The 27,000-nt window shown below is 57.0% G+C and overlaps 1 protein-coding gene across 16 annotated transcripts in view; it reads right to left on the minus strand.

The window, feature by feature from the left end:
* Positions 1–961: 961 nt before the first annotated feature.
* The window catches only part of PTPRF (protein tyrosine phosphatase receptor type F), a 98,199-nt gene continuing 72,160 nt past the window's right edge, over positions 962–27,000 (minus strand). For 6 of the 16 annotated variants that reach the window (XM_063627583.1, XM_063627584.1, XM_055255137.2 and 3 more), the window contains 24 exons: positions 26,527–26,832; positions 25,667–25,860; positions 22,495–22,521; positions 21,054–21,171; positions 20,398–20,976; positions 19,551–19,648; positions 19,111–19,364; positions 18,932–19,025; positions 18,081–18,302; positions 17,571–17,725; positions 15,022–15,137; positions 11,709–11,741; positions 10,798–10,895; positions 7,077–7,200; positions 6,731–6,906; positions 5,890–6,009; positions 5,433–5,587; positions 5,066–5,351; positions 4,781–4,959; positions 4,418–4,544; positions 4,060–4,185; positions 3,648–3,802; positions 3,408–3,543; positions 962–2,700 (listed from right to left, as the gene is read on the minus strand). In XM_063627583.1, the coding sequence (XP_063483653.1) occupies positions 2,632–2,700; positions 3,408–3,543; positions 3,648–3,802; positions 4,060–4,185; positions 4,418–4,544; positions 4,781–4,959; positions 5,066–5,351; positions 5,433–5,587; positions 5,890–6,009; positions 6,731–6,906; positions 7,077–7,200; positions 10,798–10,895; positions 11,709–11,741; positions 15,022–15,137; positions 17,571–17,725; positions 18,081–18,302; positions 18,932–19,025; positions 19,111–19,364; positions 19,551–19,648; positions 20,398–20,976; positions 21,054–21,171; positions 22,495–22,521; positions 25,667–25,860; positions 26,527–26,832 (3,947 nt within the window). In that variant the 3' untranslated portion in view covers positions 962–2,631. The remainder of the gene's footprint in view (positions 2,701–3,407; positions 3,544–3,647; positions 3,803–4,059; positions 4,186–4,417; positions 4,545–4,780; positions 4,960–5,065; positions 5,352–5,432; positions 5,588–5,889; positions 6,010–6,730; positions 6,907–7,076; positions 7,201–10,797; positions 10,896–11,708; positions 11,742–15,021; positions 15,138–17,570; positions 17,726–18,080; positions 18,303–18,931; positions 19,026–19,110; positions 19,365–19,550; positions 19,649–20,397; positions 20,977–21,053; positions 21,172–22,494; positions 22,522–25,666; positions 25,861–26,526; positions 26,833–27,000) is intronic. The other 10 variants (XM_055255140.2, XM_055255139.2, XM_055255143.2 and 7 more) reach the window with 9 other exon arrangements.

Consider the following 27,000-nt stretch of genomic DNA (forward strand, 5'->3'; position numbering starts at 1 on the left):
CTGTAATCCCAACACTTTGGGAGACCGAGGTGGGTGGATCACCTGAGGTCAGGAGTTCAAGACCAGCCTGGCCAACATGGTGAAATCCCATCTCTACTAAAAATACAAAAATTACCTTGGCGTGGTGTCGGGCGCCTGTAATTCCAGCTACTCAGGAGGGTGAGGCAGAAGAATTGCTTGAAGCCGGGGGGCAGAGGTTGCAGTGAGCCGAGATCGTGCCATTGCACTCCAGCCTCGCGATAGAGACTCCATCTCACAAACAAACAAAAAAAGCTAACTACTACTCATTCCACGAAACACTCTGAATGTCACCTCCTCCAGGAAGCCTTCCCTGGGTCAGGTGCTGCCTTGGTGTGGTCGTCGCTGACTTATGCATTTCTCTTTGCAGCTTGTTCTGGGTCTCCTTCATCTGTATCCCTAGAAGTTCCACAATTTGACAACCTGGTAGGACTTGTCTGCTCACCAGTGGAGCAGCTGCACAGCTCAGTGGGTGATGCAGCTGTGTGTCCAGGGGCCAGATGGACACACTGTTTTTCGTGTCCATTATCCACAGTGCAATAATTACAGGAGATCTCACTAACCAATTTCCATACAGTCAGTCTCTACTGCCACAGGGCCATCCCTTTCCTCCCAGGTAGTGGGAGAGGGGCAGTCCCAATGCCCCGACAGTGCAACCCACAGAATCTTAAAGGGAAAGAGAGGCAAAGGGTATGCTCCCCAGCCTAGGGTGCTCTTCACATGCATTGGTGGCTCCGGCCTGGCTGGCTCTTGGTGGCCTGGTTTTCAGGGTTTATAACCACTCCTTTCTGAAAGTGGGTAGCCATGCCAGGAGCCTACACTGGCACAAATACTTAGGATACCCTCCCTGTCTCCTCAGTAGCAGGGAATCTCCGGAACCCATCCTAGCTACTGATTTGGCCCAGACTCTTTGGTTCCAGAAACAGCTGAGACAGAGGCCTGGTTTGTAAGAAATCTGATTATTCAAATTTATTACCATCAAGAATTATGCAATGATGCTGTAGTTTTTCTTAACAAATAGAAAACAGACTGTGTACAACAGTGAACTCTACAGCACTAGCATCCACAAGGTAAAAATGAATGTTTCATCATCCAACATTACCAACCCTGGAATGTTGATCTTGACTTAGCCTAGCTAGGTTTGGGGACGTCGGCACCACGTCCCTCAGCTAAAACAGCTATGCACCCTTCCCCGCCCCCACTTACCTACCTAGATAGCGCTGCCCAGAGGAAGAGGCCCTCTCCCTGCCCCTCAGCAAGCTGGGATAATAAGGACTGATTAGAATACCATTGATAGAAGTCCAGTAGTCTTGCCACATTGGTTTATGAGGGCATCTTGGAGTGGAAAAGAGCGATTATCGGGGACTTTGAAAACAGCTGCAAACCAGGGAGGAAAATCATCTGGCCCCTGCTCTGAGGACAGACATGTGCTACCAGGCCCACTGGCCTGGACCTGAAAGGCCAGCCATGCCCCCGCTTGGCCCTGAGGTGCATGGGGTGTGGCACACACCCTGATCTGTGCTATTCACCTTGGCCACACAGCCGGACCCCACAGCCTACAAACACCACGCCATACTGCAATGCTGGGGACCAAAGCCAGGCTCTGTGGACCCAGGTCAGCCAGCAGCTCCCTCGGGAACCCCAGGCACACGGAGCTGCTTCCCCTCTTGAGGGTCCGAAGCAGAAGCCAAGGGCTGACTCTTTTTTTTTCTTTTCTTGGGTATTTTGTTTTTTTTGTTTTTTTATTTTTGTGGTTTTTTGTTTTTGTTTTAACCTTTGCAAACACGATGGTGATGAGGAATGCCTTGCCAGGCTCTCCCAGACACGTCTGTGGTTCTGGGCTGTGAATGTTAAACACACACTGGGATAGACGACCAGGGATGAGTGTTCCCTATCTTCTCCCCGCCCACCACTGTCAATGTGGCCTAAAAAAAGGCTTTTAAGGGAAAACAAAACTTAAAAAAAAATTGAGTTTCCCTGCATTTAGCTGAAACAGGATCTCGTCTGAAGGGCTGGAGGAGCAGCCGGATCAGTGCTGCCTCCCGGCCCACGGCCGAGCCTCCGCTCAGGCTGGCGGCCCCAGCTCCGCACGAGGAAGGCAATGTTCTGTCCTTTAGCAGAAGTCACACAAAATAAGGATCCAAAGTGAACTCAAAAAAAAAAAAAAAAAAAAAACAAAATAAACCCCAACCCCTACAGTGGCCCATTCTGCAGATATGGATTCGCAAAAGGAAAAATCAGAGGGAAGAGGCTAGAATCCCTCAGTCTACCCCACTTAATGTATTAAAAAGGAGGCTTTGCCCCAACCCCACCCCATGAGAAGAAGCATGAGAAACGTGGGAGCGCAACAGAGAGCTTGAAGCGGGCTCCAGGTGGGCCTGGTGGACAGAAGGGCCACAGTGCCTGCCTGCCGGGCCACCCACTTGCCCAGGGATGTTCTAGGCTCTCTGATTGGTGTGGCAATGTTCCTGAAACGCTGTGATCCCCGTGGGCTGTGCTCTGCCAGTGACAGCATCTGCGTAGGAGGGCTGGACGATGGTCGGTATGGCTCAGAGGAGCTGGGTCCCCTCCGGAGCCCCACGGCGGGGGTGGCGGAGGAGAGGGGAGCGGTAGTTACGTTGCATAGTGGTCAAAGCTGCCGAGGTACTCCAGGGCTGCACGGTAGCACAGCTGATACTGGTCCTGCCAGGACAGGGGGCTGGTCAGTGTGGGTCACGCCAGTGGACACCCCCACTACACAGCTGACACTCACACTGCAGCCATGGGCCATGGAGTTAGCCTCTGCTGGCCAAGAGCAGGCGCTGGACCCTGGCAGCTACATCAGGCAGTGTGCGGGGGAGCCCGAAAGAGCCTCTGAAGGCTCATCTCTCTCCTGTCATTCTCCCAGGCCCCCACATCTACCTGCCTTCCATCTGCCACCCCAATCATGTTTCTCTGCTCCTGACTGGGCACCCCATAAGGATCGCTCTGTGCAACCTTGCCCAGAGCCAGGCACTCCACTGGGGCTCAGCAGAGAGCTGCCGAAGGAAAGAACACATCTTACTCATCTCTCCCGAGCCCCCAGGCAGCACAGGCAATGGTGCGGTATTTTTGTTTTGTTTTGTTTTGTTTTCAGCAACAGGGTCTTGCTCTGCCACCCAGGCTGGAGTGCCATGGTATAATCATAGCTCACTGCAGCCTCGAACTTCTGACCTCAAATGATCCTCCCACCTCAACCTCCCAAGTAGGTAGGACCATAAGCACACACCACCATGGCTATCGCAGGCCACGTGAAAGGCTGGCAGCATGAATGAATGCACATGCCTGTGCACATCAAACTGCAGCCGAAGCCGAGGGTTCCCAGCAGGGCTGCTGCCAAGGCCCTGGCCCTGCAGGCTGGTCTGTGTTACCTCTGTCTGCACCATGGCAGGACGCTGTGTACGCAGGGTCTTCACGGTCTGAAACATGTCGACCACGCCCTCGTAGCGCATGCGCTCCAGGACGATGCTCAGAGTGATGAACACCCCGGTGCGGCCCACGCCAGCACTGCTCAGAAACACAGTTGCGTCAGGAGTCCTGCTTGCCTCACGCAGTGGGTCTGCCAGGCCTTTAGGCCCACCCACCCCAGCCCTCCACGGGGCCAGTCCCACCTGCAGTGCACCGTGATAGGCCCATCCTGTCCAAACTGCTCCTTGGTCTTATGCACCTGCCCGATGAAGTCAATGAATCCCTCGCCTGTCTTGGGTACGCCCTGCTCTGGCCAGTCTGTGAACTGGAACTGCCGGATTGTCCTTGACTGCCCATCCTGGGAAAGGTGGATGGGGGACGTGATTAGAATTCGTGCCTTAGGCTGCCACCCCTCTGGACTAGACCAGGGTAGTTCCATGACACAGGCGTGCATCTGTGTCACTGCACCCGAGGCCACTAGGGGAGATGTGCTCACACCCTAATACCCACCCCCCGCCTCAGATTTCTGAGGCTTGAGCTAGGTACCACGCAGGCAGCCACCCACCCTGCATGTGGACAGGCAGCGTTATGGACACACTCAGTGCACTCACTCACCCGGGCATCCGTGACCTTGAACTCACGCAGGATATACTGGGGCATGTTGTACTCAGCCATCGGGTCAACAACAAAGTACTGGTAGCGAGCGGAGCGCTCTGCTGGCCAGTACTGGTGGCATTTCTCCTGTGGACAGAGGGTCGGGCCCCCATGATCAGGTGAGAAGGAATGGGGGAGGGGTGCCAGGCTTCACAGGATTCTGGGACAGATGCCTCAGGTGGTAATAACGGGCGCCTGAGGCTACGCTGACGAGCAGCTGGGGTGTGAAAGGAGACAGTAACATAGGCGGCAGCTCCCCCAAGGGTGGCTGGTGTTCTCCCAGGTATGACAGGGGCCCTGGGGGAAAGGGTGGGCTCACCCTGCCCATCTCCCGAAGCTTGGTCAGCATGACGATGATGGTGGAATTGTGCTCCCACAGCATGCGCCAGAAGTCCTCGGTGCTCTCTGCCAGAGGCCCCTGTGTAGCTATGTAGGCCTTCTGCTGTCTGGGGTGGACATAAGACTGGACATGCTGGAGGTGCTGCTGCCCCCAGAGTCTCTCCTTAGGCTGCCTGGCCCCTTGGAGCCCTGCTCAGATCCCCTCTCCTCCAGGAAGTCCTCACTGCTCTACCCAGCCCTCTCAGGTCTTCTAGGCTGGCCCTACTCTGCTGCCCACCCCCACCAGCCAGGCACAGGCCTAGGCCCCTGTAGGGCACGGTGGGGCAGTGACATGCATGCTGACCTATAACCATCCAGGAAGCTGGCATTGATGTAGTCAGAGCCCTCCACACCACGGATGGGCTGCAGACACACACGGGTCAATTCGTAGGGCATGATGTTCACCAGCCGGTTCTTGAACTTGTTGCAGGGCAGGTTGGCGCTGATGAAGCGGGACGTGTGGGCCTTGGAGCTGGCCAGCAACTATTGAGAGGGAGGGGTTGGTCAGGCCAGGCTTCCTGTGGGGGTGGGGGTCATCCGCATGGCCCAGTCTAGGCCCTGGAGCCAAGCAGGCCCACCCGAGCCCCACCTTGAACTCGAGCTCCATGGCGGTCACACTCTCCCCTGGAGGCACTTGGCCCAGCTTCTGGATGTGGGCATAGAGGTTGCGGGCAGGCACCTCTGTGTGGCCGCACGTGGCAGCCTCCAGCAGCGCCTCATGGATGAACACGTACTGGTCCTCCGTCTGCACCATGTAATTCCTCTGTGATCGCATGCAGGTCACGTGGCCATAGATGTCCACCGTCTTCTCGTGCTTCATCCGCTCCAACATGGCATCAATCACGATGAAGCAGCCGGTGCGGCCCACGCCCGCGCTGCAGGACACGGGCTCAGCTTGAGGCACAGGCGCCCCCACCTCCCACCCCACCCCTCTGGGTGGCACTGTACCCTCTCACCTGCAGTGCACCACCATGGGCCCTGCGTCTAGGGGGTTGCAGGCCTTGACCCGTCGTAGGAAGGCCAGGATGGGAGTTGGGTACTCAGGAACTCCATGGTCTGGCCAGGCCATGAACTGAAACTGACGCAGCTCACGCTTCTCACTGGAGCCACTCTGGGGGACAAAGTGGGGACATACTGGCGACTAGGAGCCTGCCTGCCATAGAATCAGGACAGAATGACCTGATGCTGAGGCCAGACCCGCCACTTCCTGATGGGACTCAGAAGCCACACAGGGTAGCCTGAAGCTCCTAGCACTGTTCCCATAACATAGATCATCACACCACACTCACTCACACCTGAGCCTCCGACCCTCCAACACCCAGGCTCCAGCTTCCCCCCGACCCAGCACACCACACCCAGGCCACTGTCCTTACAGTGTCTGGGTAAGAGATACGCACTGGGGAAAGGCTATACCTTGTGGAGTGCGAAGGTGCGCACAGTGTATGTGGCCAGCTCCACTGTGTCCAACAGGGTCACCTGAATAAGGCCATAGGTCTCGGTGCCACGGGCTGGCCAGTACTGATCACATTTTACCTGCAGGGGGATGAGCAGGGCAGGCTGAAGGAAGCCCACAGGCTCGGACGGGCAGAAGCAGGGTGGAGGCTGGTCTACTCCCTGGCTGTAGCCTTTCTGGCTACAAAGCCCCCCAGCCCTGAGCTCTCAGATCCACTGCCCCCTGTCCTCCACAAGCCACATCAGGTCCTCAAGCTACGTCACCACCCTGCCCTAGCTAGTGGAATAAGGGCCATAATTGAAAATTATTTATCCAAGGCCAGATCGCACCAGGCACATTTTCTGCCAAATTTACCCATAACGTTTATGTGCCATTTTCAAGCTCTGTAAATTTTACGTTCCAGTCAATGCTTTGCAGTCCAAAAACAGATAACAGCAGCTCTTTCCACTAATTAACTTAGGAGATGTGTTAATGCCCCAGGAACACGCCAGCATCTGGGGAACACATGAACACCCCGGGAACACGCCAGCAACTGGGGAACACATTAACATTCTCAGAAAATGATAGCATTTGGTGAAACATATTAACATCCTAAGGAACCCACTAGCATCTGGGAAACATGCTCTATCCCAGAAACACCCCAGTATCTGGGGAGCATAATACCCCCAGAAACATAATAGCATCTGGGGATCCCTTGAGCGACTTCCTCCACAGAAGAAAGCGGCACAGAAGAAGGTGCCCTGTATCACCTTGTGGCTGGGCATTTCCCACTCGCCTCCTGGCAGGGCCCTGCAGCCTCACCCGGGACTTCTCCTCCAGCCGTGTCATCATGGCCACAGTGGCCGTGCGCTGTTCCCACACCATTCTCCAGAAATCGCCCATGGTCTCGGGCAGGGGGCCCTGCGTGGCGATGTAGGCATTCTGCTTGCGGTAGCCATCGATGTAGTTGGCATTGATGTAGTCACTCCCGGGGACACCTATGGATAAGAAAGGAGGTGGGAGGGCATTACTGCGGGGTCCCCAGCCCAGCCCACCATGCCTCAGTGCACCCCTGAGACTCGTGGACATCCTCTGTAGAATGACATGCTGCCCTAGCTAGCAAGGGGGAGGAGAGCAAGGGGACAGGAGGGGCACCCCTTTGGCTCACCATCGATGCAGGTAAGGATGACTCGAGAGTGGTCGTAGGCGATGACATTCGCATAGCGGTTCTTGGGCTTGTTCACCTCCAGGTTTGAATTCTCCCACGTGAACTGCTGTCCAGGGTCGATGGACTGCAGAGAATGGAGAAAGCAGGTGGGGTGGGGTAAGAGCCAAGGTTGACCTGCTTCTCCTGCAGGGGACCCAGCCTTCCCGGTGATGCTCGCATCCTGCCTTCACTCCACAGGCCACAGCCAGGCCCTCTATCTTGTGGTGCCAGCCATAGAGCTCACAGGTTGCCACGTCACCTATCAGAAAGTGATGGACTGGGGACTCCTCTGACCATGGTACCAAATCCCCTTGCCTGGTAGAGTGGTCTGAGCTGGGTTAGGGGCAGGAGAAGGGTCTCTCGAAGCCCTGCACTCACCTAATGAAATGAGCCAGGACAGATGGAAGGGATGGTGGCCCCTCTCAGGTATTCCAGGATGCCTCCCTGCTCGGCTCTCTTCCTTTCTGGCTGCTCCTTCTCTGTTTCCTCTCTCCCGCCTGCCCTTGCCATGGGCAGGACACAGAGCTCCTCCAGGGTCCTTCTAGGCCCTCTTCTCTCTCTACAACCTTTCCTGGGTGACCTCATTTGCTCCCGATTCTTACACCATATGCTGGAGCTGCCCATAACCTCAGCAGCAGCACAGAGCTCTTCCCTGAGTACCCAGCAGCCTCTCTGACACCTCCACTGGGAGGTCCTTCAACCGCAGTCCTTTCAAAGCTGAGTTCATCAGCTTCCCCTCCAAACCTGGCGCTGCTGCTGGGACTCCACCTTAGCGAAAGGCACCCTCACCCCTCGGTGCCAGGCCAGAACCTAGAAGTCAACCTCAAAATTCCTCCGGCCTCCCCCCACCCCGCCCCACCAGTCACCAGGTTCTGGTGCTCTCCCACCCCCTCAGCTCTCTCCAACCTGCTGCCACTGCCCTGGGCCAGGCCACCCCAACTGAGGCTCAGCCTCTTCCTGCCTCTTTCCTCTTGTCCCACTCTGACCCCCTCAGCCCCACAGCCAGAATAATCCTTCCAAAACGCAGATGTGAATATCAATTTCCTGCTTAAAGGCCTTCTGTGGCTCTTCATCACCTCGGAGAGCAATAATGATAATAGCGAAGCGCTAGTGAGGACCCGCGGTGTGCCTGGCACTGCTGTGAGCACTTTGCATGTATTCCCTCCTCAAATTCTCCTATGAGATAGGTTCCATTATTATCTTCACATTTTCCAGATGGATACGATCTGAAGTTTTCAGCATAGCACGCAATGTCCTCCATATGTTGTCCCCAGCCTCATTACTCTCCACAGTACCGCGTCACTGCTTCCGTGAGACCCTGCAGCACACCCCACCCCTCGGGCTGCTCTGGTGCTGTCAGCCCACCTTTTGCATGCCTGTCAGTCCTATTTAACACGAGGGTGTGCTGTCAGAGTCACATATTCAGTGCTGATTATCTGTCTGCACGTGCTCCCCATGACTGGGTTCCCTGAGGGCATGAGTCTCCATATCCCCAGCACGAGGACTGGCACATGGAAAATGTGTGATCAATGACTGACCGAATGTTAAAGACAACAGAGCAGGCCTGGTGCAGTGGCTCACGCCTGTAATCCCAGCACTTTGGGAGGCTGAGGCGGGCGGATCACGAGGTCAGGAGATGGAGACCATATTGGCTAACACGGTGAAACCTCATCTCTACTAAAAATACAAAATTAGCCGGGCGTGGTGGCCTGTAGTCCCAGCTACTCGGGAGGCTGAGGCAGGAGAACGGCATGAACCCAGGAGGCAGAGCTTGCACTGAGCCGAGATTGTGCCACTGCACTCCAGCCTGGACAACAGAGCGAGACTCCGTCTCAAAAAAAAAAAAAAAAAAAAAAAGACAACAGAGCTATGGGGTCCCAGGTGAGGGAGAGCCCACGGCAGCCTTGGGGAGCCTGCGAAGGCTTCCTGGAGGAGGAGGGTCTTATAAGGAAAGTTCTGATCAGAGGAGGGAAGCAGGTAGAAGATGGAAGGGGACTACTGTGAGCAGAGGCCCCACGAGCCCAGATAGGGAAGCAGGGCTGTGCTGGAAGGAAGGGCAGGTGTGGGACATGGTACAAATGAGTGTGGGTAGAGGCCATGGGAGGCAGGGAGCCCACCTTACAGGCTTCGTGACCCGAAGCCCAGCCTTGTATGGAGCAGGACCCCAGGGGGGCCCTATAGGCAGAGGCAGCACGGTTGCTGTGCCGCAGACATACTCATCCATTTGCCTGCCAAGCCCAGCTTCCTCTTCAGAAACCTGGCCCACAGCCCTTGGAAGGGCAATCTTTGAGCCCTAGGATGCATCCCCCAAACACAGCTGAGGGTGGACATCGGAAGGGGCACAAACTCACAGGTTACGCTGAGCCAACCCCTCAATTGCCTGTCCACCAACCAGCTACTGAGGCCAGTGCCAGGTGCTGAGGAAACAGCTGCGGACAAGGCAGAAAGACAAGCACAGGCTGCTTCTTCGAGGAGGTGGAAGAGGGGGAAGTCTCTCTCTTTTAAGTAAAAATACTCTTTTTTAAGAGTATTTATTTTATTTTTTTTTGAGAGGGAGTCTCACTCTGTCACCCAGGCTGGAGCGCAGTGGCATGATCTTGGCTCAATGCAACCTCCGCCTCTCGGGTTCAAACGATTCTCCCGCCTCAGCCTCCCAAGTAGCTGGGACTACAGGCATGCGCCACCACAGCCGGCTACTTTTTGTATTTATAGTAGAGATGTGGTTTCACCATGGTGGCCAGGCTGGTCTCAAACTCTCGACCTCAGGTGATCCACCCACCTCGGCCTCCCAAAGTGCTGGGATTATAGGCATGAGCCACTGTGCCTGGCCAGGAGTCTCTTCTTTAAATCACCTCCTTCTCTAACAAATCCCTTCCTAGATGGGCAACCTGGGGATGCTCAGAGTCACCCCCACACCATCTGTGGGTGGGAAACCCTCAGACTCTTGAAGGCTGAGCCCCCAGCAGGCTCCTAGGAGTTAAGTCCAGAGTAAGGTGAACGTGTGGAGGGCTCCAAGCGGGACTTGTGCAGCCTGAGCAGCCGGTCTCGAGGCCCTGACTCCCCCTGTGAGCTGTGGCATCCTGAGTACATACGTGAGCACATGCATGTGCAGAGCACAGGGCAGTAGGCAGGCCTGGGTTTGAATCCTGGCTCCACTACTCATCAGCTGTTTGACTCGGGCAAGTCACTTCCCCTCTCTGAGCCCGTTTCCTCATCTGGAAGATGGGATAATAACAGTCCCCATTTCTGAAGACTGTGGGGGGACCAAAAGAGATAGTGCATGCCAAGTGCCCAGCCCGGTGCTGGCCTGCAGGATGCTCGATAGATGCCAGCTACTGTGGCTGTTATCACTGATCTATGTCTGTATGCCTGTGACCTTGTGTCTGCCTGTGAGCACTTGAGCACGTGTCTGAGTGTCCAGACCCTGGCGTCACTCACAGCCGTTTGAAACCATCTCCTAAGGGTAACCCCAAGAAGATGCTGGGCCAGGCTATGGCCAGACCCAGCATCTGAGGCACCTGGTTCCCAGCTGACCCTTGCTACTGCCGACCCTCCTCTCTGTGCTCCTGAAAAAGCTGGACCCCTGCTTCCTCACCCACCACAGCTGGGACCTAGGACAGGACAGGAGCTGGTTTGGGGTAGGCCTGGGCCAGGTACATGGTAGGGGGCGGGAACGTCTCACCTCGTACTCCTGGGAGAACTTGAGGCCATCGTTGGCTTTGAGGCGTTCAATGTTGTCCGCCAGGTCGGTGATGGGGATGGGTGGGTGGTCTCGCATACCTGGGGGAGGTAGGGCATACACGGGCAGCGTTAGTGTGAGGCTTGAGCAGCGTGGCAGAGAAAGCCCCAACGCATGTATGTGCACATGTGAACATGTGTGACCATGGAGCACTTGGAACTGGTGGCATGGAGACAGCAGCACATGCGGCGACAGGGATGGCGGAGGGTGGGAGAGGACAAAGGGCGGTGCTGTGCCATGAGCACGTGGAGCCTGTTTTGGTAGTGGGGTGCTGAGTGGGGGCACTAGGCCCTGCCTGGCAGGTCTCTCAAGATGGAGGAGAGGCTTCCTTCCTCCCAGGAGGGGTGGGACGCCCAGGTCAGTGGCAGCAGACGTGACGGGAGCTGGGATCCATTGCGCCTGCCTGTGGACAGCCCTCCTGCCCCTCAATGGTGGCAGTCGCCATGGGAGACTCACGGCCATCGTCATCCCGGGCACCACGTGTGTAGATGGAGTGGTCACGAAGTACAGACACAATGGAGAGAGAAGCAGAGATCAGGAAGGGGGTGTGAGACAGAGGAGAGGAGATGAGAGGTAGAGGCACGCAGAAGGAAGGGTGTCAGGCCGGGACTGGAGGTCAGAGAGGCAGAACAGAGATGGGGCCAGTGGGAGAGAAAACAGGCCTGGAGGAAGCAAGGTGGGCAGAGGGGAGGGTGGGGAAGGAAAAAGGTCAGGAGACAGTGGGATTGGGGGAGAAGAAAGGGAAGGGGAGAGAAGAATTCAAGGAAGGACGGAGGCGATGGGGTAAACAAAAGGAGTGGAAACAGACACAGAAGCCAAAGTATCCCCCAAACGTGGGAACTTTGAAAACTAACTTGAGGTATTCGGGCAACTGGGGACACTGGAACCTGCAGAGAAAAAAATAAACAAACAAAAAAAAAACAACGAGGCAAGAAAAGAGAGCCCGTTAACTTTTTCTGCTTACGGCACCGTCACACGCAGTGGAGGTGCCGAGCGGGCTTTCGAGGGACTGGCGGAGAAGAGGATGGGGCAGTGAGGGGCTGGGGCTGCGGACAAGTTCCGTCGAGGCTCCTTCTGTCTCCCAGTTAATACAGGCGGGGTGTCCCATCCCAAAGGCGAGCACTTCTAAACCCTGGCGGCCTCGGCAGCCTCGGGGGACTCTATGACTAAATAAGTCCAAATATGACTAAATATGATTAAATAAATCCAAACCAGCCCTGCCCCTTTTGGTACCAAAATTTGGCCTTGGCAATTTTCAGATGATTTCCATGTTGGAAAAAAGAGCCCTCCTTCTCAGATCCCACACCCTCTCCTCTCCCACTGTGCCCTGCTCATTGCCTCCTTCCCAGGATCTTTGAAAGGGGTTTCTCCACTTTCTCAGCCCCCACTTGCCACACTGCTTACTGAAACACTTCTGCCCACAGGACGTGGCCACCACCCTCTCTTCAAAGCCCCATCTGCCAAAGCCAACGGTCCTCCCACTGGGTGGGTGTCCCCTGCCCTACCTCATTAAGTCCTCTCGTCCCTTGCACAACTCCCCCCACCCTGGCATCAGGGACACTGCATTCCTGCTCTCTGGCTGTGGCTGCTCCTTCTCAATCTCCCTAGCTGCTCTCCATCCATCTTTCCTTAACGCTGCACCACCTTCCCTGCCCTGGGCTCCTTTTTGGTCCCGGTCTCCTTCCAGCCCTCACCCTGGGAGAGCCCATCTATTCTTAGGCTTTGACTACTACATGCTCCTTGGCCCCTCCCACAGGGCTTCAGCCCTGATGTCAGCTCAGAAGTCCTCAGACCCACAGACTCACCGGCCCCAGGACACCCCTACCCCCTGCTCATTCAGCCAGCAACTGCAGAGCCACCCTTACCTCTCCCCACGTGGACTTAAGCCCAGACTCTGCTGTCCTCACCTTCTTCACGTTTCCCAAGTCTGTCCCCTCTGTTCCCACTGCCACCTTTCACTTGGCTGGTGGCCTTTTAAATGGTCTTCCTGCCTCAATTTCTCCTCTCTAATCCAGTCTCCTCAAGGAGCCAGAGTGACATTTCTAAAGCATGGCTCTGACCATCTGGCTCCCCTGCTGAAAACCTTTAATACCTCCCTGGCATCCTCAAGAAAAAGTCTAAGCCCCTTAGCCTGACATTCAAGGTCCTTTTGACTGGACCTCTGCCTAGCCCTCCAGTCTTCTCTTGGCTCAGTATTTCCCCAGCCCCTAACTCTCATGCTGCAGAAACCCTCAGGTGCTCATAACTTGATGCACATGCAGTCTGCCCAAGCTTCTGCACATGCTTCCACTGAGGAGCTCTCTCCCACCCTTCTTTTCCAGACCAATAACCACATGGCTCAGCATCCCATCCCCAAAGAGGCTTCTCTGCACTCAGGTCCCAGCATCCTGGTGCTTGATTCTTCAGAGATCTAATCGTGCTGGGTTGCAACAGCCTGCTAGGTCTGCCTGGCACACTCTCCAGACATATGCTCATGAAACTCCGTCACCATGTTGTGAGGAAGCCCAGGCCACCTAAAGAGGCCTCGTGTCGGGTGTCCCAGGCTGACAGCCACAGCAAGGCTCAGAGCTGGCTCATCAACCACCAGTTACATGGATGAAAGAGGCTTTAGAGTCCAGGGGTTGGCAAACTTGGAATCCATAACAGGCCAGAGCGTAAATAGTTTAGGCTTTGTGGACATCTGGTATCTATTGCATCTATTTAATGGTGCCTTTATAGTACAAAAGCAACCATAGGTAGGCAGCATATAAATAAATGGGTGTGGCTGTTACAGTAAAATTTTATTTACTTATTTATTTTTGAGACGGGGTTTTGCTCTTGTCGCCCAGGCTGGAGTGCAATGGTGCGATCTTGGCTCACGCAACCTCTACCTCCTGGGTTCAAGTGATTCTCCTGCCTCAGCCTCCTGAGTAGCTGGGATGACAGGCACCACACACCTGGCTAATTTTTGTATTTTTAGTAGAGATGGGGTTTCACTAGCTGGTCTCGAACTCCTGACCTCAGGTGATCCACCCGGCTCAGCCTCCCAAAGTGCTGGGATCACAGGCATGAGCCACCGTGCCCGGCCAGTAAAAATTTATTTACAAAAACAGGTGGTGGGCTGTATTTGGCCATGGGCCATAGTCTGCCAACCCCTGCTTTAAATGACTGTAGCTCCCAGCCTTCAAGTCTTCCGGCTGAGGGCCCAGACTTTGTGGAATAAAGACAAGCTGTTACTGCTGTGCCCGTCTGAATTCCTGCCTCACAAAAACCGTGACAGATAATACACAATTATCGTTGTTTTAAGCCACTAAGTTTTGGGGTAATTTGATATGCAGTAATAACCAGCTCATACATACACAAACCCTGTGTGTATGCATTAGTTCACTCATTCCTTCATTTGTGTGTGTGTTCATTTCACAGGCATTCAACAAGAACCCATCGTGCGCTGAATACAAGGGATGGGGAATGACAAGACACAGTTCCTGGCACCACAGAGCTCAGAGACTGTCACTGAGGTAATCCCAGCTCACTGTGAGAGGCGTCAAAAGGATTCAGAAGGAGGGAGGTTCCTGGAGCCAAGAAGAGACACCTAACCCTGTGGGGGTGTGGGGAAGGGGAGAGGTCTCAGCTGCGTCTGCTGGGTGTTGGGAAGAGTAACATTTCAGGGAGAAGGAACAGCTGGACAGCCCCACGAGAGCGGCTAGGAGAACGGGCAGGTACGTGGTATGGTAAACCTGGGGTCAGCCTCCAGGAAGCTCAGGTGCAGGCACTTCATCTCCCCACGAGTGTCTGGTCAGGCATCTCCCACTGCTAACACGCCCCTCTTTCACGTGGAGGGGCCAGAGCGCAGGCCAGACACTGGCCACCCTGCGGCAGAGATGTGGGCTCTGGGAGGTCCTTAGCCCATATTCAGAGGCCTTGACTGAAGACAAGGCAGTGGCTAAGTGGCTTTGCCACCTGAGAGGGTCCTGGCCTGGGGCACCTGTCCAGCTGCAGGATATGGGGGCTCCTCAGTCATTCCAACCAAAGTGGATGAGCACAGGGAGAAGGACAGAAAGTAAGAAAAGGAGCAGGAACAAGTGCATGCGGCCCAGGAACTTCAGTGGCGACCCTGAGACCTGCAGAAGAGACCCACAGGCCTGCTACGTCTGGGCTGGGGGCACACAGGCCATGGGAGTGCCCTACCTGGGGTCTGGTAGTTGAGCCTCCGCATCTCCACAGGGTCAGAGGAGTGGGCCAGCAAGGAGTCCTTCAGTCCGATCGACTGCTCATCCTTAGAGGACGGGGAGTGGGTCCTTTTCCTAGAGAGACAGAAGGGAGGCTGGTGAGAACCCGAGGTCCAGGCTGAGACAGTGACACATGGCATGGCTGGCTGCCAAGGAGCCCCCATGTGCACGGCTCTGTCCTCCTACTGCCCCACCTCTTCCCAGGATCTCTGAGCGCAGAGGAGCCAGGGCCAGAACAGCCTTGACATGAGAGAACACAGGGCAGGGAAGGGGTAGGGAGAGCAGGAGTGTGGCGTGAGCAGAGGGGCAGTGCAGCAGGGAGGAAGGGGTTGCAGGGGCGGGCAGCTCCTTTGGATAGAAGGCAGGTCACTGTGGAACAGTGGCTGCTATCTCCAAGGCCACCCAGCTGAGTAGCAGGAACCACCAGGAATAAACATGCAAATGACACATAAAATACACAAACAGCACAGGAGACAGGGCCCCAGCTTTTTGGCCCTCAGAATATCAGGATAAATGCCCAGGACAGCAGGGGAGGGACGGGAAAGGCGTCACCCCAGCTGGGCAGAGTCCTCTCTCACTGGCCTCAGTTTTCCCATCTACAAGGACAGGGTCAGAGACAGACCATAGGGTTCAGCTGCCAACAAACAGCCAGAGGCTACTTGTGGTCTGCAGACGCATGTGCTTGGGGAAGAAGAATTTCAGTGAGTGTGCTCAGGTGGGTACCAGGACACGCCTCTCTGCTGTTCCGCACAGTGACTGCTCTTTGCTCTGTGCGAGACTGTCTCTCGCAGCACTTAGGCAACTTCTCAGAGAACTGGGAGCCGGGTGACGGTTCTGGTGAGCTCTGTACGCTCAGGGAAAGCAATGCAGTCTGTATTATGCATGTGCCCCAGAGAAGGAGCATCTTCTGCAGAGTTGAACTGGCAAGAGTGAGACAGAACCTGCCTCCTCACACCAATGAGGACTCAGTCCTGAACCGGGGCGCCTGCTGAGCTGACTGGACAGTTTGCTGCTTAAAGCCATAGGCCAGGGGGCTTCTGGTCAAAGCGTCATCCCTCCCTGCTGGCCCAGGGATTAGAAGTAGAGGGGGAGGTGTGTGAAGAGAGAAGGAACAACTCCTACCTTTCTTGTTTACTAGGTCCCGAAAGACAAGCAAGGACAGAAGAAAGGAACGGTCACAGTTTCCACCAAGCACTCAGCCTTCTAATGACATGGGGACCCTGCAGACCCCTTATATGATACCCACGTGACATTCACAGGGAGGGGGTCTACTTCTCTGGACAGACCCAGAATGCAGGTGGAAGTGGGAAGGATGAGTGTGTCTGCGGGACACTCCTCAGGGACCTGCCCACAGGTCCATCCACCCTGGGAGGAAGGAGTGGACTCTTTAGGAAGCAACAGTGGGTCCAGGGTAGGGGCACAGGATACAGGCACTCCTGCATGGTGCAGAGATGTGCTCAGACACACACACACTAGCATATCTTCATCTGCCAGGTGCTCACTGACACGCCTGTGGGCTCAGCCCAGTGCTGGGGGCTGAAGGCTTGGCACACGCAGGCCCAGCTGCGTTTGCAGTGGAGCATCACAGGGGACAGATGTGGGGCTGTGCAAGGAAGGGGTAGGGGCCAGGCAAGGCCTTGCAAGCACCAGGGCACGGACTTGAGGCCTGAACGATGAGATTGCTGTTGCCAGGTGGGCAGGGGGAGGGAGATCCGCAGAGGGCACACCCTGTGTGGGCCTGAACACTGAATGAGTTCAGTGTCGCAATGTCAGGAGTGTGGCAGGGGTCAGATTAGCCAGGTGTTTGGCTGTCAGGCTAAAGAGGCTGGGCTTTACGTGGGGAGCCATCAGAAGGTTTTAAACTAAGAGTGACAAAGTTAAATCTTTGGAAATCCCTTTCAGGCTGGAAGGTGCACGATAGGAAGGGAGAGTCCTAGGGCAGGTGGTTGCCACTGCCGATAGGGAACTGCGTGGGAAAGACACACTGAGGCTGAGGCCGCTGTGGATGGCACGGGCACAGCAGGCCATCAGTCATGTCTGTTAGTGAGTATCCACGGCCTGTGGGCCTCCAGCTCGACCTCTCTAGGCCTAAGCAGGAGAGTAGGGCTGGGGAATCATCCAGGAATGGTGGCAGAAGGAAAGGACTCGAGGTAGGAGCTCAGGAGATGGCGGTGTCTTAAAACTGAAGAGGAGACGGACACACTCTTATCCACAGAAACACAGAGACAGACAGACGTGCCAGGGATGCACATGAGACAACCCTCTGAGGCTTTAGTTCCTCACGCCCAGGCTGCCGCAGAGGCTCCCTCACCTGACAGATGCAGGCCTGCAGACACAGGTAGGCACACACACTGCTCCTGCCCTTCCTGCCTTCCTGCCTTCCTGCTGAGCCTGAGGCCCAGGGTCCAGGATGCAAGGCTGCACACCCTCCACAGGCACCACACCCGGAGAGGGCCTGAAAGGCGAGGGGCAGGTGGCCGTTCCCGGAGCTCTGAGGGCAGTGCTCACCTTTTGAACAAGAGGATGGCGATGACAATGAGGATGATGAGGATGACTGCCAGCACGGGACCCGTCACCCACAGCATCTCCGGCTCCTCCTGCTGCTGCGCTGGTGTCACCTGGACCACGATCTCATCCGAGTAGGGGCTGGAGGCATAGCGCTTCTGTGGCCCAGTGGAGAAAAGCAGGCTGTGAGCTCAGCGTGAGAACCCCCCACCCTCTGCCTATCAATCCTGGAGAAAGGGCTCTGGGTCTGGGTTACCCTGGGCCTGGTCTCCCAGACCCTACAAGGTGGACTTGGCAGGACTGGGTCCCTGGAGCCACATTAGGTCTGGCCTCTGGGTCCCAGGGCCGTGTCTTAGGATCCCCGGGACAGATCTTGGGTCTTTAGTGCTGCCCCAGGATCTCGAAGCCCCCAAACTGATAAAGACCTGGGGTCCTGTGGTGTTTGAGACTGGCGGCGTCTCAGGCCAGGCCCAGGGGATCAGGGTGCTGAAAGCCAAGCCGGCTCAGGCAGACCTGGTCCATGGGTTCCTTCAAGGAGGCAAGCACAAAGCACTGGTAGCTCAGATCCGGAGACAGGGGCCGGTTGTAGAAGCCCCGGTAGTTCTTCTTGTCCCCCAAGGTGAAGGTCTCGGGGAGCACATCCAGTTGAGCAGCCACATACGGCTTCAGACGCTCTGCCTGCCGCCGCCGCCGCCGCCGCTGCTCCTCTCCACCTTGCTCGATGGCTTCTAGAAGCTGGCAGAGCAGAGCACGGGGGTCATGCGGGGCCTTGGAGCATGCCGGCCGGCCCTGGGGCTGTGGCCTGGGATGTCAGCTCCCTGGGTCGAGATCAAGGCTCACCTTCCGTGTAAGAGCCCACACCTGCCCAACCCACTGCCCCTACAGAGTAACAGACACCGCGAAGCCACTCCTCCCCACCAGCCCACGAGAAGCAGCCCTGTGAGGAAGCTGCCCCACCCTAACCAGGTTGTTGCCACACTGGCTATGAGAAAGGACTGAAGGATTTCAAACTTTCAGGGACTCCTGGCTATAAGGCTCACTAAGCCCTCCAGGGCTTCTAGATCTGCGAGGCTCTGCAGTGTCTACAGGACTTGGCATTCTCTAGACCTGCAAAGGCATCTCCACGACATCCCACCCCAGGGATTCTTCGTAAGCCCTCCGGGAGTTCTGTCAATACTCCCAGACGGTTTCCTCAGAGTCCCTCTCTCCAGCGAGGGGCGGGCTGCCAGCCAGAGCAGCCAGGAGAGAGATTTCAATTTGGGGAGTGAATCCGAGAGTCACTGGGACAGTGCTCAGGGCAGGAAGGCCACAGCCGACCACTGCAATGGGGCTGTCAGTGTCCCCCCCATCCCCTCCCCAGGTACCTCGTCCAGCTCCAGTTCCTCGGGTGTGCTCCACCTTGGCGTCAGCATGCCCCCGCCCACACGGTCAATGGGTACCACGATGATGTAGAACCACCTGGGTGGGCAGGGCAGGAATCAGGACTGTCACTGCCGGTTACCCCCAGCCCTGCCTCGCCTCCCCTGATACCTCGTGTGCACACCTGACAAGCGAGGGGTCCTGCACATGGGGCATGGAGAGGGCGAAGCGGCCGTCCTCTATATAGGCAGAGGCGGGCAGCGGCTTGTGAGGCAGGAGGTCGGGGGCCGTGCGGATGGACACCAGATGCTGCAGGCCCCCTGCGCTGCTGCCACGGTTCATCAGCACAAACGAGTACTCCGTGTTGGGCTGCAGGTCTGCGATCAGCTTCCGCATCGAGTGCCCGTCCACCTCCACACTCTGCCCGTTGTACAGAATCTGTGGGGGACGGGAGGGGCAATGGCCTTTGGGTGAGGTTCCCTACCACGGGCTGCAAGGCACAGTGCACGGATACACAACCACAGTCCTGCTCCACGGCCGGATGCACATGGGTTAGGACTGGAAAGACAGCACCCAGCAGGCCTGTGTGTGTGCCAGGCTCAGCTGGCCGTGGCCCTTACTCACCTTAAAGGGCACAGCTGACTTATAGGAGTCGGGAACCTCCCAGCTGAGTAGCACAGATGTCTTCATTGCAGCCGCCACCCGGAAGTTCTTGGCAAACACTACAAAAGCATAAAGAGAGAGTCAGCTCTGCTGGGTATATGAGGTGGGGTGAATGGGCTGGAAGGGTGGAAGGTGAATGGCCAGGATGAGACACTGGTTGGGGAACGGGGGGTTGAAGGATGGCTGCAGAGTACCAAGCGCCCCACTCCCAGCCAGCTTCAAATGGCACAGTTGAACTCCCAGCCCAAGCTCTTCCACAGTGAGCACCAAACAGGGCGGGGGATGCCACAGCAACCAGGGTCAGAATCTCCAGAAACGCGAGTGTAAAAGCTTGAGCCGATGGACACCAGGCCAGAGTGATCAGAGGGTCAGTGGGTTTCGGTCATGAGAAGCATGTGGCCACACAACAGAGCACGGTGGAGCATGTTCACTAGAGGTCGGTGGGTCATGGCCCCAACAGATTAGTGTCACACACCAAAGATCAGGAGGTTGCACACCCAAGAATAGTGACACAGTCAAAAGCGATCAGTGAGTCAAGGTCACGAGAGATCAGAAGGTCATAGAGCAGAGGTCAGTAGGTCAAGGACAGCAGAGGTCAGGCACCAAAAATGTGGTGCCCATTCACTAGAGGTTAGTGGTCACGGTCATGAGAGATTGGAGGTCACACACCAGAGGCTGGTGGATCACAGTCGCCAGGAGTCAGTGGCTCAAGGAGAGCAGAGACCCCCAGATGCAGCCACGCTTGGGAAGGGCAGAGACCCCCAGATGCGCCACGCTTGGGAAGGGCTGCCATGTCCACAGCACACACCTTGCTCCACCGGCATGGTCCGGGACTGGATGCTGGGGCTGAGTGGGCCAGAGCCTTTGCTGGTCCACGCGCGGACCTTGATGTCGTAAGTGGTGTCTGGCTTGAGGCCAGTAAGGGTAAAGCGGGTGTCTGTCGTGACGTTCTGCAGCTCCTGTTGGCTGTTAATGTCTCGGAACACCACAGTGTAGCTGGTGATGCGCCCGTTCCTCTCCGCCAGCACTGGCGGGTCCCAGGCCAGTTCTGTGGTAGACGTGGTCAGTCCTGTCACACGCAGGTTTTGGGGGAAGCCGCTGGGCAGGTCCTCGGGGGTCCTGATCTCCTTCTCGAACTCCTCACCCAGGCCAGCCCGGTTCTTGGCAGCAAGCCGGAAGATGTAGGTGGTCCCCTTGTGCAGGCCGGTGACTGTGAAGTGCTGGTCATCCTTGCCGAAATCTATGGTGTTGGGCCGCGCCTCGTCGGCCCGGCAGTACTGCAGCCGGTAGCCCAGCAGTTCGCCAGGCAGCTCCTTGGGTGGGTGCCACTGGAGCAGTGCAGTGTTCATGGCCGTGGTGCTGATCATCATGGTGGGCCGGCCTGGGACTGAAGGACCACGGGCTGGGCTCTGGTGCTGCCCTCCTGCTGCCCCACCCTCAGGTCTGTCCTGACCCCTCACTCACCTGCACCTGTTGTAGTAACAATTTTGGGCTTGCTGCGGGCACCATCCCCCTTGGTGGTATAGGCAGCGACAGTAACGGAGTAGGTGGTCTCCGGGGTCAGGCCGCTGATAGTGGTTTCCTGAGGGAGGAGGAGGGGTCGGTTCCCATCACAAGAATGCAGGGAGAGGCCAGACCTTGTCAGGGACCTCAGGACCCTAGCCTGAGGGGAGCCCCGGGGCACACAAGGCCAGGGGTTGTGGAAGGTGGGGCTGTACAATGGTGGCCTCTGCTGGAGAGGAAGCAGGCAGGTAAGATGCAGGCCTGGGAGGACCCCGCCCATCCCAGGAGCCGCACGCCTGGGGCAGACAGCTCATTATTCCTTTCAGACAAGAACAAAGGGCCAGACTGTTTCCCTCACTCCATTGTGCTGTGAACGGAGGCTGAGGATATAAACAGGGCACAGCCTCGCACGCACCCAGCATCTTGCGTGGCTCTTGGCACCCACATGCACACAGCCTACAGCTCCTGCATAAGCAGGCGTAAGGCCACCTGTGGACACCATTGCATGCATGCACACACAGTGCAAGGTGGCGGGGCGGCTAAGGTGCCATCCTATAGGACCTGGGCCTGGTCAGGACTCTGCTGCCCCCATATAGGCCACTAACTCTGTGAATGTCTATACCCTGCAATACCTCTTGAGAAAGGTGGGGGAGGGGCCAGGAGAGTAAGAAAACCTCCACACCTGGGGAACTGGCTTCCCCATCTGTTCCCAGTGATGCCTGAGACAGCAGCCAGGGCAATGTCCTCCCCCCTTGGCAGACCCTGCCCATATAACCATCTGCAGCAAAGGCATCACCTCTGGACATGTGGAGAAACACCATGGGGGGTCAAGCCACAGCACATAGAGAGAAGAGTGGGAAGCAGGGCAGGGACCACCGTGCAGAGGGAACAGAGCTGTCACCAACCCTGGTATCCCTCCAGCTCTGGCCTTGAGTGGAGCCCCTGCAGCTGCCACCACCCCCTCACGGGTCCCTCCTGCCACAGCTGGAGGGTCTCCCAGGGCTGGGGCTCCAGAATGCACCAATGCCAGAATCCGACTCTCCAGACTGCCCTCCCAGCCTCGGCCCTAAAGCAGGTGATTTTTCACTCCAGGGATCAATAAGGCCTAACGATCAGGATCGGATTTAACTCCATCCCTGTCTGGCCGGGGCAGGGGCCGGGCCCTGGTCAATCATGAACACTGGCCTCAAATTGCTGCTCGACAGGCAAGAAGTAAGGATTAGAGGAAATGCCAATCACTGCTCAGCTCAGTGCTCGTGTCTAAACGCCAATTTTCTCCGGATGTGACTGGAGCCCTGTGGATCTTGGCAGCGCAGGCTGGCAGGAAACGAGGGAGGGGAGGAGTGTCCCACGAGCCCAGCTTGACCCATGTCTTGTCCGCGTTCGCACACCTGTTACTTACATAGTCCTCGGACTCCTCTGGCCGCCACTGACCGCGGGAGAGGGAAAGAAAGGGAGACAGGATGGTGAAGGACTCTGACCTGGAGGGGGCCTGGCCTGGAAGGGACCTGGCCCAGGGAGGACAGAGGGAGGGCTTCTGGGCCTCGAAGTACCCATGGGGGTAGCACCCCAGGACAACTCCCGGTTCAAAGATTTGAATCCCTGCCTCACTGAGCTCCAACTGTGTGTGCCAGGGCTGAGGAGGGTATGGAGACTGGGAGGGCAGGCAGCCTGCAGGGAGAGGACCCGCTGACAGAGGGCCCTAAGAACACAAAGCAGCTACAGATGCTCTGACAATTTTAGGCTTGCTGGGAGGGAGAGGCTGCCAGACGAGGAGGGTGGGTTCAAGAGCTCAGGCCGACGGGAAAGAAGACACTGAGAGATGAATGGGGTGCTCCTATGCCCTGGTTTGCCTTGGACAGTCCTGGCCTGTGCTTGTTGCCATGGAATGACTATTCAGTGTCTCCTTCCACCCACCAAAGCATCCCAGATGTGATGATACATTATACAATCACCCCAGGCATGAGAAGCGTCCCAAAACAGTAAGAGTTGGGGGTGAACAGGGCACATGGCCAGGGTGGGCCCATGGGCAAGCTAGTCAGCAAGACTATGAAGGCTGTGCCAAGCTCAGAGCCTGGGCTGTAGCCCACAGGCACGGGAAACCACCTATACCCCTGTTCCTTCCTCGGGGTGTCTGAGAATTAAGGTAGGAGGGAATGTTTCCGGGCTGGCAGTGTTGCGGGCCTTTGGTGCATGTAGATATTCTAGATGGACAGGTGGAGGGACTGTGAGGTCTCCATTCTGAGGCCCCATGAAACATCACAGGGAGATGGTCCAGGATGTCTCCAAGCCGGAGGTACCTGGGGTCCTCCAGCCCAAGCACCCCCACAGTGCTGGTCTGGCTTCTGTCCACTCGCCTCCATGCTGGGTGGCCTAAGTTCTTCCTGTCCTGGAACACTCTGTTGGAAAGTCCTTGCAAGAAGCATGGAACAGAATAGGAGAGGAGACTCTGGACAGGTCCTTAGTGCATGGCCACTTTATAGGGTGTGGCTGGGCCCACGTCCGTTCCAGTCTCCTTGCCTGGGGGGAGACCTGGGCTGTCCCAACCAAGCCTTGGCGTGGAGGTTCTCACATGACATGGACCCTGTCCTGCGCTAGAGGCAGAGAAAGAAAGAAGGGAAGGACAGAGGATGAAACCAAATGGAGATGAAGGGAAGGGGTCAGAGGAATGGCAGGGGGAGGAGGGAAGGAGGGAGGAGAGAGAAGAGAATGAGCAAGACAAAAACAGAGACTCCAAGAAGGAGAGAGAAATGAAGGCCATAAGAGGGGATAAAGGGAGGCAGGGAGATGGAATCAGACATAAAAGGAGACAGGTCTGGCTCCACACTTCTGGGGTGGGGGGTGGGAACACGCACCACATAGTTCTTTCAGGCCTGATGGGGGCCCTGAGCTGAGCAGATGGTGCTGTTGCGTGAAGGACAGAATGTGGTGCCCTTGACAGAAGCGCAGGGACAGCTGGGCCCTGTGGCCAGGCTCGGGACCAGGCCCCACTGCTCTTCCACTGGCGAGGAACAGAATGACCCAGTCCAGAGAGGGCTACGGAGCAGGCCTCCATCTTCTGTGTCTTCCAGGCGCCCAGACTCGAGTTACCCCCCATGATGGGATGTGTGAGACTAAATGGGCAGCGTCCCTGAGCCTCTGGCCCAGCTCCCTTCCGAACCTCTTAGGACCAGAAGGGGGCACTTGAAGTGGCTTCTCTGGAACCCCACTGGCCGCAGCTGTGGCCACTGGCCCCCTCAGAGAGGAGGGGCTGGGGGGACCCATTCCTGGGATATTTCTGGGTAGGTGTGTTCACTGAGGCTCCACGAGGAGCCCTCAACCTGCCCCAGGAATGCAGGTGGGTGCACATGCCCGCCTCCTCCACCCCGGATGCCTTAGCACTGGGCAGGCTGACAGGGGGAAGAGAGCACCCTCTGGGCAGAAAGAATTTTGCTTCATATGGCTGAACCCAGCCGGAGGGGTGAGGCTCCTGTCTGTGTGGGTGACCCCACCCCTCTGCACAGTGTGTACAGCACTGAGTGGTACATGCACCCCTGCTCTCCACCCAGGCAGGGGTGAGGCTCGATGGGGAGGCCCTGCTCCTGGATGGGGAGACCTTGAGAGCACCACACCAGGTGTTCTGACTCTCCAGCAGGGTCTTTCGGGACGGGGCTCATGACAGCAACTGCGGCCCTTTCCTAGGGGTCCACAGACATGGCTTCTTATCCAAGCGCAGCCACCTACTTGCTGAATTATTCCATACCACTCTCATAACCTCCCAGCATTCCAAGTTCTTCATCTGAATAGCAACCAGTGTTCAGAATACCCCAGGGACCTCACCCCAAGCTCAAGGGCAGGACCATCTTCCCAGGAAGACAGACGTGCACAGAGGGAGATGTGAGGCTGGCCAGCAGGCCTAGCTCTTGAGGGTGAACATCAGGGCTGAACTGTTCCCTGCAGGGCCAGGAGCAGGGCAACACTCTACTTGGTTACTCACAGAGCTCTGCAACAGCCACGGACCCATGGCTGTCAGTGGGGGAAGACAGCCCTGGAGCACTCTCTCTACCCTTTCTGTGGGAGGAGTGGATGCCAGCCCAGCACTGTCTAGGGGGAAGGCACATCTCAAAACCCCGACCTGGTGAGGCACGGTGGCTCACACCTGTAATCTCAGCACTCTGGGAGACTGAGGCAGGTGGATCACCTGAGGTCAGGAGTTCGAGACCAGCCTGGCCAACATGGTGAAACCCTGTCTCTACTAAAAATACAAAAATTAGCTAGGCGCGGTGGCAGACGCCTGTAATCCCAGCTACTCGGGAGCCTGAGGAAGGAGAATTGCTTGAACCCAGGAGGCACTCCAGCCTAGGCGACAAGAGTGAAGCTCCATCTCAAAACAAACAAACAAAAAACCCACACCCGAAAAACCCCAGCCTAACCCCTGATGCTGCAAAGCATCTTGGGTCTCACAACCAAGGAAAAGCAGTCACAGCACTGCTGAGGGCAGGCAGGGGAAGAGGGACATATCTGGGCCCCAAAAGGGAGCTTGTGCATGCCGGTCTGTGCTCACCCTGCCACCCCACCACCACCCAATGCTGCACCTGGGCCTCGGCGAGCATGACGTCTTGGATGACGGGGAGTCCACGGGGCTCGCCGTTCTCCAGCCGCACATAGGTGACCTGGTAGCCGCGGATCTGGCCATGCTGCTTGCTGGGGACAGGCAGCTTCCAGTAGACATGCACAGCAGTGGAGTTCAGCGGCTCTACCTCCACCTTCCGCGGAGGCCCGCTGGGCACTGGGGGTCAGGTAGAGAAAGAAGTCAGGCCTGGAGGCATCGACCCTGGCTCAGGCGGGCACAGCAAACTCGAGGGTCCTGCCTCAGTACCCCACTCCCCCAGGAAAGGCCCTGATATAGTTTCCTTAGATCATCTGTCCCTGGTGAGGCACACGGAAGGCTCCCTCTGCCCACTACGGGTAAGAGCCCAGGACTGGCCCTGCCCACCCCTCTGGCCCAGGCCTCTCACTTGGTGGGGAGGGTCGACACGGGGGAACAGGTGGAGGTGGGGCACCAGGTCTTTGACCACCCCCAGTCAGCACAACCTGTCCTGACTCCTCCTAGGCCCCAAATCATGCCAATGTCCAGCCAACGTGGAGTCTTGCTGATTCTACTTTGAGTATCTTTTACACCAATCTTCCCAATCTTGACCTTTCAAATCTTAGACAGGGCTGCTTCTCCCATCTTAGCCTGTGAAGGCTTCAGCTGCTTTGGAGACAGCCCCAAAGGCTGGGATTTGGGCCTCAGTTATCCCATAAGTGACATCCCTCCACTTTAGGCCATTACGCCTGAACCAGAAAGATGAGTCGACCTGGGCCTGTGTTCGGGAAAGGAAGGCCCTGGGGAGCTTGGTGGGTGGTGTCTGAGGCAGAACGCCTCCCCTCCCGTCCCGGTGGCACTGCCTACCGTCCTCATCGGTGCGCACCAGCACCGGGCTGCTCTCAGGGCCGGGGCCCACGTCTGTGTGTGCCCGCACCCACACCCGGTACTCCGTCCACTTCTCCAGGCCCACCAGGTCCCAGCTGGAGTGCTCGCGGCTGATGCCATCCACCACATGCCGCCCGCGGTCCTCGCCGTCCACCGCCTCGTAGGCCACGGAGTACTGGGTGATAACGCCGTTGCGGCTGTCGGCAGGCGGCGGGACCCAACTTACCCGGACCGTGGTGGAGCCCATGCTCACACACATCACCTTCTGGGGAGGGGCGGAGGGGGCTGGGGAAGACAAATGGGGGGGAAGCAAGCAGATGGAGGGTGGGGATCACAGGCACAATGATTGAGTCACAGTGGACTGGAGACTCACCCGGGCAGGCTACCCCTCAGGTGCTGAAATGGCCATCCCAGGGTCCCTCCAGGCAGGCTGCTGCCACTCTCACCAAGGAC

This window comes from Symphalangus syndactylus, chromosome 12 (assembly GCF_028878055.3).
Source record: "Symphalangus syndactylus isolate Jambi chromosome 12, NHGRI_mSymSyn1-v2.1_pri, whole genome shotgun sequence".
NCBI classification, from domain to species: Eukaryota; Metazoa; Chordata; class Mammalia; order Primates; family Hylobatidae; genus Symphalangus; species Symphalangus syndactylus.